Source organism: Festucalex cinctus, chromosome 12, assembly GCF_051991245.1.
Source record: "Festucalex cinctus isolate MCC-2025b chromosome 12, RoL_Fcin_1.0, whole genome shotgun sequence".
In the NCBI taxonomy this organism is placed as follows: domain Eukaryota; kingdom Metazoa; phylum Chordata; class Actinopteri; order Syngnathiformes; family Syngnathidae; genus Festucalex; species Festucalex cinctus.
The window spans coordinates 1463898-1476946 of record NC_135422.1 but is presented as its reverse complement, the minus strand read 5'-3'; the positions used below and the strand labels follow the sequence as shown (position 1 = coordinate 1476946).

At 39.4% G+C, this 13049-nt stretch overlaps 1 protein-coding gene across 4 annotated transcripts in view; it reads right to left on the bottom strand.

Annotated features, from left to right (window-relative positions):
• Positions 1 to 13049, bottom strand: part of kif6 (kinesin family member 6) — a 43366-nt gene that overhangs the window by 1887 nt on the left and 28430 nt on the right. For 3 of the 4 annotated variants that reach the window (XM_077537781.1, XM_077537783.1, XM_077537784.1), the window contains 8 exons: positions 10139 to 10241; positions 9098 to 9153; positions 4772 to 4822; positions 4558 to 4645; positions 4333 to 4468; positions 3322 to 3404; positions 1203 to 1268; positions 1020 to 1100 (listed from right to left, as the gene is read on the bottom strand). In XM_077537781.1, coding sequence (XP_077393907.1) covers positions 1020 to 1100; positions 1203 to 1268; positions 3322 to 3404; positions 4333 to 4468; positions 4558 to 4645; positions 4772 to 4822; positions 9098 to 9153; positions 10139 to 10241 — 664 coding nt within the window. The remainder of the gene's footprint in view (positions 1 to 1019; positions 1101 to 1202; positions 1269 to 3321; positions 3405 to 4332; positions 4469 to 4557; positions 4646 to 4771; positions 4823 to 9097; positions 9154 to 10138; positions 10242 to 13049) is intronic. The other variant, XM_077537782.1, reaches the window with a different exon arrangement.

Here is a 13049-nt window from a genome sequence, read left to right as displayed (position 1 = left end):
AACACCAACAAAATATGCTAATTGACATTGTGCACGTTGTTTTACATTCTAAGTTTTTGAAATGTTGGAGGAAGTTGGCGTACCTGTTTAAAAAAAAAAGAGAAAGAGAAAACTATGAAAAAACTCCACAGAGAAAGGATTGCCTCGAGTCAAACCTCAAATTTCTCATCTGTGAGGAAGACACGCTAACTGTGCGCCACACTGTGCTGCCATGAATATTTTTTATTCAATAAAAACTTTGCGGCATGCATGAAGCAATCCGCAACTTTCAAAATGTGAGTGAGTATTTTTAAGGGCAAATAATTTAAAGCCCTTTGCTCCATTTAGCTCTTTTTCCATCATCTGTCCATCCATTTTTCTTTTACCGCTTGTCCTCATTATGGTTGCGGGTTGCTCTTTCACCAAAAGTTTGAAATGTTATATAGTATAATGGAATTTCTATAGAAAAAAAAAAATCCAAGACCAAATGTAAAATTAAAGACAGGCTACCTCAAACATATGGAACGTTCATTGTGTCCCAAATGTGCGATGCAATGCTTGTGTGAATACGTGTCAAATTAAACATACTTTTGGATGCAAAGTGGCTCTGTAGCGATTGGAAGGAATTAAGACCGGCAACCCGTATTTTTTCCTGGTTGGCACTTTACATGTGTCTGTACAATGATGCACCATCAAAATAAAATCAAAGATGATTTTGATCTTCCCTTGACTGAATCCATAGAGTGGGATTGATTGCCACAGCGTGAATGTGAATGCAAACGCTCGTCTGTCTCTGTGTGCACTGTAGTTTACCGGTGACCAATCTTGGGTGTAGTCTAGGATGTATGGCCAACATTCAGGTGAGACAGACTCTCTGAACACACTGAACGATTAACCAGTGATGGCCATAAAGTAGATGCACGTTTAACAAAAAACAATAATCACAATCCTCTTCATAACCATGAATAACATATTTACAAATAATTTTAGAAATATTTAGCAACAATTCGAGAAAGAATCTAGTTTCCAGGCTCTTTTACCTCCAATCTGATGAAGAAGTGAACTCCGCCTCTTGTTTCTCTCGCACCGTATTGGGCCACGCTGGTTTGGGAACAATGGTTCTAAATTGGAAATAAATGACATTTGCATTGAACGACAAGTTATCTATGAACACTTTAATGCAGCCGAGATGCTTGATAAGATTTCAGAAAATACTGGCTGACCTCAAGTCCTTATTTGCTGAACGAGGTTTGACAGTGCTGCTCAGACCAGATATTGCCTCCATGTATCTATTTGCACCACAAGAGGGAGTAATACATTTGTTTGACACATTTCCAACATCTAGTAAATGCGGGATGTATAACTGAAGTAAAGTGCAATTGGACTTGTTATGAAATGTGGTGTGCAAGTACTCTGGCTTCCTCACAGCTTCAAAACTTTGAAGGTGTGAGCGCCAGTGATTGTTTGCCTGCATGTGCCCGAACCCGCAGTCATCTCGGGATAGAAAAACGGATGATTGGATGTCTTAACACAAGCATGAAACACTGATTACTAACTGAAACATTTTGAAATGAGAGCCAAAAAAACATGAGACTGGTTTTCATTATAGACCAGCAGAAAACTAATTAGTACTACAAAGCATTGCTGTCAGGCCTCTTCTTCTTTTGCAACAAAAGCCATGTTGAGAATAGACAGAGCTTTGAAAGGATGATTTGCGTGATTGGAAACATAACACACATGGACACAATTGTTGGTACCTCCTGTCAATAAAAGAAAGGCCCATCAGGGGCATAGAAATAACTTGAAAATGACAACAAATAAATAACAATAAAAAAAATTAAAAAAAAAACAACCAATGAAAATCAGGCATTGCTTTTGAATTGTGGTTCAACGGAATCATTTTAAAAAACAACAAACAAACAAAAAACTTATGAAACAGGTCTGGACAAAATCATGTAACACTGCAAACATTTTTTTTTTAAGTTTCATTGAGACTTGTGCACATCTCGGTAGATATTCTGGCCCAATCTACATAAGCAAACAAAGCTTCTCCAGTTGCCTCAGACTTGATGAGTTCTTTCTCCACACTGTTTGTTTGTTTGTTTGTTTGTTTGTTTGTTTGTTTGTTTCTACTCCTTCCACAGATGTTCAGTCGCATTTCGATCCGGGCTCATAAGAAGACCACTTCAGAATAGTCCAATGTTTTTTCTATGAGCAATTCCTGGGTGTTTTTAGCTGTGGTTGGGGTCCTTATGGTGTGGCAAAACCCATAATCTGTGACTGAGACCGAGTTTTCTGAAACTTTCTTTCTAGAAGATCTTGAGATTTTATTGTACACTGCACAGACTCAAGACTCCTCCATGTTTTTGCAGTAAGGGACAGTGTTCTTTTTCTTTTTGTTTTGATACTTTATACCTTGCCAATATGGTTGCCAGTTGGCAAATTCCAGTCTCACTTTTACACGATTTATTTTCAACAGTGGTGTCTCCCTTGAAGTCAACTCTGGCTCAAGTAACGAAGGATGGCGTGCGATATGACGCTGGTGTAGCTTGACCTTTGAGATCATCTTTAATTTCCATGGAGGTTGTTCTGGACTCTTTTGTTAGCCATTTGTTTTATCTGTCATCTATCTTGTTTTTTTTCTGTTCCTCCTGCAGCCACATCGAGGGAAATTGGCTTACATTTTCTTTATAATTTTCTGAGACAACAATCTTGTTTTGCTTTCGATGTTTAGTGTGGTACACATCATGTCACCAAGCAGCACTCACTAATTTTCACCCTTGAAATGGGCCAACTGCCTGATTACAAGTTTTAAAACACTGTAATGCTAATTAGAGGCCATACGTTGGTTGAACATGTCCCTACAGTGAAATCATTTCCAATCTTTTCTGGTGATACCATCATTTTTGTCCAGGCGTGTTTCATGAGTAAATCTGGTGAACCACAATTTAAAAGCAATTTTTGATTTTTTATTTGTAAATTTTCATTACTTTATTGTTACTTTGTCAGATTAATTTTTTTCTGTGATCTTTCATGAACAATTTTGTCCATGTGTGTAAAATAAAATTGGGTCTTTATTGTTGACAAGGTGTAAAATGTGTAAAAGGCAAAGAACTTTTAATACTATATCGCCGTGAATCTGGTTAAAAATACCCTATGACAAGAAAATAGTTGCCTGCTTGATAATCTGTTAAAAAAAAGAGAAAAAAAAAAAAAGCGTATAACATTCTTCTCTGCATCCCTTATGGCCCTAATAAAAATTGACCTGGGATGACTTATTTTGGGAAAGTCTGCATAGAAGATCGTAAACATTGACTTGAGGGATGAATGACAGAAACTCACTCCAAACTTGGAGTGCCGGGTGAAGATGGCGGCAAGGTTGCACACGAGGATCTCGTCTGATCTCCGGCTTCGTCTTTCAACTCCTATACATCATCAGGTCACATGGCACAGAGAGAAATTAATGAGCGGCAATAACACCGGCTTCGGTCACTGTTTCATTGTTGAAATCAACGGCACATGTACTTCCAAAAACAAGGTGCCCATTTACAGGACAGCATACCGTCTGGATGGGTTCTGTATGGGAGCCCCAACAGCAGACTGCAGTCGGCTCGCCAGGGGGGCGTGGCAATCACACGGGGGAGGCGGGGTTTTTACTGAACTGGGCGTTTTACTTCCGCGTTAGAAAATCAACAAGCAAAACACCTAATATTTCATTTTTAAAAAAAAATTACATCGCTATGGTGTCAAAGGAAATATTTAATCATTATATGCCTAAATACCGTGGTGCAATCCCTTTAATTCAATTCTCTGACATTTGTGGCAATTTTAGCTTTTCTTTTTTAGGTCAGTTTTAAAACGTTTTTGTCTACCTTTCATCTCTGTTTTTCTGACAACTTAAAATTTGGGACTCTGACATTTTTTTGGGAATATTTAATTATTCTTTTTTTTTATTTCAATCAATTCATTTGAAGAATATTTTATCTAAAAAAAAATAATAAAAAATTAAGCTCCACAGGGAGCCACAGGGAGAAGTACCAAAGAGCCACGTTTCTTGCAGACCCCTGTCCTATACTGAATGCATAATAGTTCTGTAAATTTCCTCCAACAAATGACAAATGTAAGTTTCTGTAAGGGTCACACTGGTGCCATAAAGGCTTCCAAAGTCAGGGAAATATGCATATCAACTTCCATGCACTTAAGAGGCCACGATTGACGTGCAAAAAACTTCCATCAACAAAAAGGACACATTTAAAAGCCCTCTAGAGTAGTTCAGATTTGACATTATGTGTCCCCTGCCTTAGCTTTTGTGGTCTTTCCACAAGGGTTGAGAAGAGAGATGAGCTCAATCACCTGCACATTGGAAGCCTCCTCGTTCCACCACTTTTGGAAGTCCTTGTGGAGTTTGACCTTGGCCCTCTCCAACAACAGTTGCAGGTGTTCAATCTCCGTTCTCAATGCTTTCAAGTGGCAAGCGGTGCTCTTGTAACTAATTGAAGATATGAGCAGCGCAACACATGCAGTTATTGGAATTAGTTATGGTTCATTACTCACTAAAATGAGTTGAATGGCGCTCACATCTTTTTTTCTTGTTCGATGTGTGCACGCAGGTTTTCCTCTACCGGGTCCACCTCCTCCTCAACGTGCTTGTGATTTCCAATCACACCTACAGTATGTTCACCACAGTAAAAGTGTTCAGAATGGTAGATGTGAAGATACACTGAAATTGGATTCTGGGAGTCAACTGAATTGGAATATTTTGATTCTTTTGGGGGATGCGCAACAAACATACCATAAGCAGCCATCTGTCTTCGACGCACTTCCAACTGCTTCTTAAACTCATCTGACAGTGAGAAGATGAAAAAAAAATGGAATGAAAATGAAAACTTCTTTCAAAAGTTTCCCAATCCTAAAGCACATAATCTATATTAAAGCAAATCTCTCATATTTGATCGCACATGGCAAAATGGAGGACGGTTAGTTATGTTCTGGAGTTGCTCTGCTGGGTGTGCTGAATCTGTGCAGGTTACAAATGAAAATGCTATTAAGGCACTCGGAAGTGAAATGTGTTTGTCAGAAAGCAGACACAAGTCATAAGTCATCCACAAAGATAACAATCCATAACACAGAGCTAAACATACCCAAGAAATACTAAGAACACAACATTGGATAATTCTGAAATTCCTTTTCAATGAGCCCTGATCTCAGTCCTATCGACCATATGTGGACATTTTCATTTGTTTTTATTTACACTTACTTACCGACCAGTTTCTCCACATGTGAAACAACATCATAATTGCAGTTATCTACAATACACTTATAAGTTTCTTCTTGAATGGAAATATATTATTTCTTTGGGACACACTAATGTTTTGTTTCACTGCACCCTGTTAAGCTGAATGTGGTCGGTAGATGTTATATTTGTCAGTTATAAGTTAGCCAGGTCTATAAATAAAGGGACATCGACACGATTCTCATCTTTTTGGCTCTCAACGCCACCACAATGGATTTGAAACGAAACAAACACTTTCAGCTTTAATTTGAGGGTATTAACATCCAAGCTAAGTGAACGGCGCAAGAATGACAACAGATTGCATATTTCTCACATTTTATTTTATTTTTTTAAGGAACCAAAAGAAACGGGACAAATGAACATCATAAATCAAACTTTGACTTTTTAATGCTTGGTTGCAAATCGTTTTCCAGTCAATTACTGCCTGAAATGTGGAATGCATAGACATCACCGGGTTCTGTGTTTCATCCCCGGTGACGCTCTGACAGGCCTCTACTGCAACTGCCTTCACTTCCTGCTTGTTCTTGGGGCATTTTCCCTTCGACTTGGCCTACAGCAAGCACAGTGCATGTTCAATTGGATTCAGGTCAGGTGACTGACTTTGACGTTGCATAAGATTCCACATAAAAAAAAAAAAAAAAGTGTTTTGTATCTAGCGATGTCCATCCATCCATCCATTTTCTTGACCGCTTATTCCTCACAAGGGTCGCAGGGGGTGCTGGAGCCTATCCCAGCTGGCTTCGGGCATTAGGCGGGGTACATCCTGGACTGGTTGCCAGCCAATCGCAGGGCACACAGAGACGAACAACCATCCACACTCACAAGCACATCTAGGGACAATTTGGAGCCCCCAATTAACCTGCCATGCATGTCTTTGGAATGTGGGAGGAGTACCCAGAGAAGACCCACGCAGGCACGGGGAGAACATGCAAACTCCACCCAGGAAGGCGGGAGCCTGGACTCGAACACGTGCTAACCAGTCATCACCGTGCCGCACAACAAAAACAAAGACATCTAAATCCTTAGGATTGTCCTAGAACAAAGAATCTGGAAAAATCTACATATGGACATGCTTACAATAGCGCTTACACCACATGCGCCCGCAGAAACATGAGCCTTCCAATTTATGTATGGAAGCAATGAGAACTGAGGTCACGACTGAGCCAAGACTCACCACCGCTCATGAAAACATTCATTGATGATAGGATCGATGCCAAAATTCCTACACCACACCAGTAGGAATGTGCCAAGAAATGTTACGATCCAAATAAAAGCGAGAGAGGAAAAATAACGGAACCGCACCAACCGGGGTGGCAAGATCTGCATATAATTGTCATGATTTGACATTACAGCGAGAATACGAGTGAAAAGGCATGCATCATCCAAAAGGCATTGAAAAGAATTGCCTCACTTTGTGGGACGAACACCAGGTTAACATATGGGGAAGTCATCTTTTGGTCATTCTCTTTGCCAATAATTAAAAGCTTGAATTCCCCAAATGAGAAGATTGAATTTCATATATGAGCGACAATCTCAGAGCCACAACCGTCGAGTAAATGTTAACCAAGTGAACTCAATCACAGTTGGCTATAAACAATATTGAGCAAGAAAGGAAGCAATTTCAGCTTCAGGTGAAATGTAATGGACAGTAGATCAGATAGCGAGACAAGGAAATTAGCGAGGCAATTATGTTGTACAACTGAGAGCATTTCAAGGCATTGGATGGCAGGATCTTCTGCGGTGAGTTTCCATTCCAATCCCACAGGTCTCGTACATGTAGACTGCGCACTTCTATGACTCTGTTAAGCGATCCCGCAGCCAGTTTTGAAGGTTTACACTGCAAGCTCTGAAAAATATGTCGGGCGATCTTTAAACTGAATGTTGCAGGTGCTATGGCACAATTGGGTTACTGATACTTCAAATTCATTTTTGTTGACGGGCACACCGTAGTCACGGTTTCTCGGAGGGCCAGTAAGATTTTGAACATTCAGTCTCGAGAATCGATTGGAACAGGGACTAATCAGATTGTCCTGCAATCATTCAAATTTTCAGATTTCGGTTCCCCGTTTTGATGACCCCGTCCGCTGACCTATATTTATTTTTATACATACTTGTAGAAAAAAAAAAGTCGGGTAAAAAATAAATAAATAAATAAATAAATAAATGAAATTAATCAGGATCCAAGCATGATACATTGATTCACTATACAGCAATGAAATGCAAGGATAACTATGATGACATATTCAAAACACACACAAATAAGACAATTTTGCACAGACATAAAATAAATCAACGAAAGACTAATTTCACCAAACTTCCTCAAATGTTATATATCTCCAAAGCCCCCTTTCATTTTCTCAGAAGTCATATTGTGGATGTAAAGCTTTGAGATATGAGTGACATGAATTATTTGTCAGATGGTGGTTAAACTTGTAATGCTGCATAATTACCATGACGAGATGATAAATGCGATCCAGTTTCCATGTGTGTTGACCAAAGTGCATTAAGAAAAAATGAATGAGCTGAGTTCATTAAATTTAATACTTTGGATTGGAGCCACTTTGGATTAATTTAATTCAGGTGACTTTGGACTAACTTAATTCAATTGTGTGTTACCACTTGAAGACATTTTTTTTTAAAGTTGGTCAAGAATTCAATTTATAATCTCAAATTAGTTCGACAATTCTCTTTTTAGGGTGTACCCGGGCAATGCTGCTTTCAAAATCTTTCCATATTTCTATCATGAAAGGTAAGAAGAACGAAATACAAAATACCAAAGGCTCTTTATGGGCGTGTCCTGCATAAATACTCCACGTCTGCTGCAGAAATCAAGAATTCCTCGTCCACATCCTGCTGCCATGCATACGCTTCAATATGTGAACCAATGATCCTTCTAAATAAATATGTCTTTTCACTTTTTGGACACAAGTCCTCAGAACATATGCTCCTTCGGTGAGATTCGATTCCACGACCATACGAAGTAGCCAAGAATAATCCTGTAAAGCAAGGAAATGTTTGGACAAATGTCTGCAGAGGCTGCTGTTCCTCCTCGCTTTGATTTGGAGCCCAATGCTGAAAACATCCAACAGACAAAGCAGTAAAAAGCTCCGATCTATATTGCACCGTTTCTACGCTCGACATCAACCGAGAGACAAATATTGCATTTAGTTTCCAAGCAGAGCTTCCAAGATGGCAGGCAAGCACGCCGAGCTTAATATTACAGCACCACTTTCCAGCCAGAAGAGGCAACCACCGTCCACTAAAAACACTCCTCATCTCAAAGGAATGCGGCTCCATGTGTCGAATAATGCAGTCATATTTAACAGTACCAAGACGTTTGCTGGGTCTTTTTCCAAATGCAAATAAGCTTTTACATCTTAAAGGGCAAGTGGACCCAACAATAACGGATTCAACAGCAAAATCCACCCGTTTCGAGCCATTTTGCCACTCGGCTGAAAATGACGTCACCGTTGCTCAGGGCTCAAGTAATGACCAATCACGGCTCAGCTTGCAAATGTCACATGATCAAACTAAGAAAACAGGTGAGCCGTGATTGGTCATGACCTGAGCCCTGAGCAACTCTGATGTCATCTTCAATCGACAGCAAGTGGCAAAATGGTCGCCCCCCCCCTGAAATTCATATTCCACAAACGCAATATTAATTGATTTGATGTCTGATTTTTGATGATCTTAAACATTAAAGTGGGGAAATTATACAAAAGCGTAAGAATATGAGAAAAGGACTGAATGTTATCAAGAAGCTAACTCATCAGGCAAATTTGACCCAAACATAACATTATTATTTCATTCATGGAAGAAACTTACTGATTTTTTGTTTGGCGTCATGAAGTTGCTCCCCCAGTTTTCTGGCTTCTGCCGACCTGTTTCAAACCGTAAAGGTATTTCAATGTTTTCTAATGAGACCTTAACTACACTATTCTACTGACATAATAAACAGATTTAAAGACATCCTGTGGTCCAACCAACCACCGGGCCACAGCAGGACGCACGGTTGAAAGAATAAAAAAACTTACAGTACTTCCGGTGAATTGATTAGTCGAGGCTTAAATATGTTTTGTTTAGAAAAGTGACTGGATTCTCCCTGTTTACGACGGACTCTTGACGCATATCAAGATACTAATTATCGCGTAGCGCTGATGCTAATCGACAAGTTAGCAAAATGAGTAAAAAAACAGACATATTTGGAAAGTTGCGACGGAGAAAAGCCCGGTGATGAGACTACACAGGAGCCCAAGACCAAGAAGAAAAAGTAAGGTAAACATGGACTTACAAGCTACACGCATGATGGCCCGTTTTCGCGATGAGCAGCTCCGAATTTAGCGTTATGGTGAGTGAGTGACTCATGTTCTGTGGTGCCTTGTTGTTATATTGGCGCATTTAAGGGGGCGCTGCTCATACAGTTACATAAAAATGGGACTCCACATTAGACTTAAGACTTGACTTTATTGATTATTGTTGTATCTACAAAATACCCCAGTTTTTGTGTTACTCGTTTCATTCACCAGCATTACCATAGCGACCTCACCATATTAAAGCACTGTTGTTACCCTTGTTATGGTGTTTGTGCTGCTAGTACAGGTATATAAAAAATATAAAGCGTTTGTTGTGATAGCCTTTTAAGCCTTCTCAGCTGCCGAACAGCCAAGCCCCCTACTGGGTTGCCGGTTCGCAAAAGTTGTTGACTTGTATGAACCGATCCGTGGTGGGAAAAAAAAGTTTGGGGACCAATGCTGTAGAACACCGAGGAGACACTTCTTTAAATGTGTTGGAATTAGAGACTTTACAGTTGCTTCACAAGGTCTACAATTATGGGTTTCTTTCATTTCTATTGAGTCTTGGAACTACCTCTGTTTGAGCAGACGTTTGTTGTCTTCAATGACGTGATGGTCCTCATGGTCTGCAATAAAGGTCTCAAAGGCCTCTTGCTTTCCCATTGAGAGCTGAGCTCCTATTTGAAACAAAACAACACAAAAAAGTGTGAATGACTTCAATACAACCGCAACCGCTGTTCATCCAAACACTGTTGTTAGCTTTCCGTACTTCTTATATAAACTAGTCAACTGATATAAAGCCTCAGCGAGATCTGAGCCGATCCAAATCCACAGGTATACCCAACTCCTGTCTGGATGCCAGATGTGAGCTAAAAAAAAAACCCATCGGCATTGTCGACCTCCCACATATAGCTCATTACTTCAATAGAAGACATGGTGTCTTCCTGTAAACATGGACGCAAATACTGTATAGACTAACCATCCGTTTTGAACACGTCAGCAATATATGAAAGAAACTCGCCTCACCACAATTTCAGTAACTTACCACATGCAAGGAAAGGACGTAAGTTTGGACGGAACCCCCCCAGCGGCAGTTGCTTTTTAATGGGCTCATAATATGCTTTAACAACCACTTTTATTAAAGTTGTAAACATCCGCTTACACAGGTTTATGCTTGCAACGGAATAGCTATTGTTTTACTTGTAAATATGAAATCCGATTGGCAAGATACTTCTTGTAATGACTACTAACGGTGGTGAAAGGCAACACTTTACACAGCTTCTCTAAGTTAGGTCAATGGTTATATTTTCGAGCCTAAAATTTAATTAATTCATAACTATTGGTAAAAAGCACAAAGCAACATCTTTTCTCTGGATTTATCATATAATATTCTCGATGATACAGACTAATGGAAAAAAGAATATGTAAAATTGTAGATAATGCAATAACATGCTATTATTTGTCAAGTTCCGAGTGGCATAAAACGTTTCACGCATGAATTTTAATAAATTCCATGCACCTTTGTGAAATGTGTAGAATTTTGCACCAAAGCAGACACAGAGGACAGTTAGTCATGTGGGATAAGGACAGTGGGGAATTGGGTCGTTATTTTCGGAAAGTCCTGATTGAAAGCAGCAGGGATCTCACAAGCATGTGTTGCTCGAGCCAACCTCAACACTTTGAGTCTTTGGGGTTCTTCAGGGAAATGCACTTCATTCGACTCTTTAAGGGCAACAACATGGGAATACTTTCGATATGACGTCTTTTATGTTGTACTAACATAATTTGCGTGGTAATGAGGTCACATTCATAACTTTACTAATCTTCTACGTGCCCCCAAGTAGTGTCAGACTGCCGCAGAGGAATGTGTGGGGATGACAGTTCCCTTTTTTTCCATTAAAAATTACAAAATCAAAAGCCGTGATGTGAAGAAGTTTTTATCTGCCATTTTTAAATTTAGCCTCAGATTTAGTCCAGTTTCAATCACGCTTGTTCGTTTTCATCATAGCTAGCAAACTCATCCTGTTTTTATATAAATCTAGCATTTTTGTCTTTATTTTAGTCCAAGAAAACATAATTTTATTCATCTAGTTTTAGTCAATAAAAAGTGTCCACGTTTTAGTCTAGTTTTAGTCATTTTACCCCTGTATATTTTTTTGTCAGCAGATTATGTTGAACATTTTGGATCTAAAACTATTTCACATAAAATTTTCTATCATCTTTTTGATGGAAAAACATCACACACAATTAAGTATCAACAAGTGGCTAGTATGGCTACATGCTATGAGCTAGCTAGCGTTGGCGGTCGGATTAACATTATTGTTGGAACGTTATATCCGTTGGATTAATGTTACGTATAACTATAATTTACTTTTTTTTTTACCCCTTACCGTGAATCCACCTCCTGTCTGTCCCATGTGTTTGTGCACGTTGCACTCGTTAGCTGCAGTTTTGAAAGGGGACGTGTCACTTGGTCATGTGACGGTGTCAGATTAGCAGAGACAAGATTTTACAAAATCATATAATGTTCGTCTCGCTTTTGTTCATGAACTAAAATGTCCATAGATTTTTGTCCAGGTATTATAAAGTGAAGTACATTTTCATCTCATCTTCATTAGTCGACGAAAATGCATACTGATTTTAGTCCGTTATTCTTTAGTAATGAGGGTTTTAGTCTAGTTTAGTTGTGGTCCAGTGAAAAAAAAAGTGTGTTGACGAAATTATTTTTGTTTAGTTTTTGTTGACGAAATTCAAATGAACACTAACGTGTAGTATCATGATACATTTCCCACAATGCATCACACGACTTATTGCTCTTCACAAATGGCAAGGAAAAGCAGAAAACATTTTGGGCATGCTTCCATCATAGTCTTCTGACAGACTGCGATGAAAGCCTCAGACTAGTTCATAGACGGTGCGTTGCGTGTAGAAGGTCTGCTAGACCCATCAGCATCTCATTACATGCTAGCAGAGTTTATAGCAAGATGTAAGTCTTGACGTCTCGAGTCTCCTGTCAGCCTTAATAAGCCTAATACGAGTCATCACCGGCCTCGATTACTACAGGAACACCTTGTACATTCATTGGCTCTAAAAACAATCTGAAGTACATTGAAAGAAAACATCCATCTGTACTTGCCAGAGACACAAATAAATCGCGCTGAAAGGAAACTCGTGTGAAGTAGCTCAGTCTGCAGCGTGCATGGGACACAATGCAACTGCAGTTCTGACAGCATCGTCTTTTCTTCTAGGAAGCGCAGACTACTTCCAGTGTGGTCATATAAAAGAAAATGAACTCCCTATGGGCCATGTTTTATGTGTTGGCAACGTTAGGAAGCTGACATAGAATGATGTGCTATGGAAAGAGCGGAGCAAATTATAGCAGGAATGGTTTCCATGGAAAGGTCATCATTACATTTGCAGTTTTTCAACGGGCGACATCTGTTATGCTCGCAGTTACAATGGAGGCTTTTGGATGCAGAAGCAGA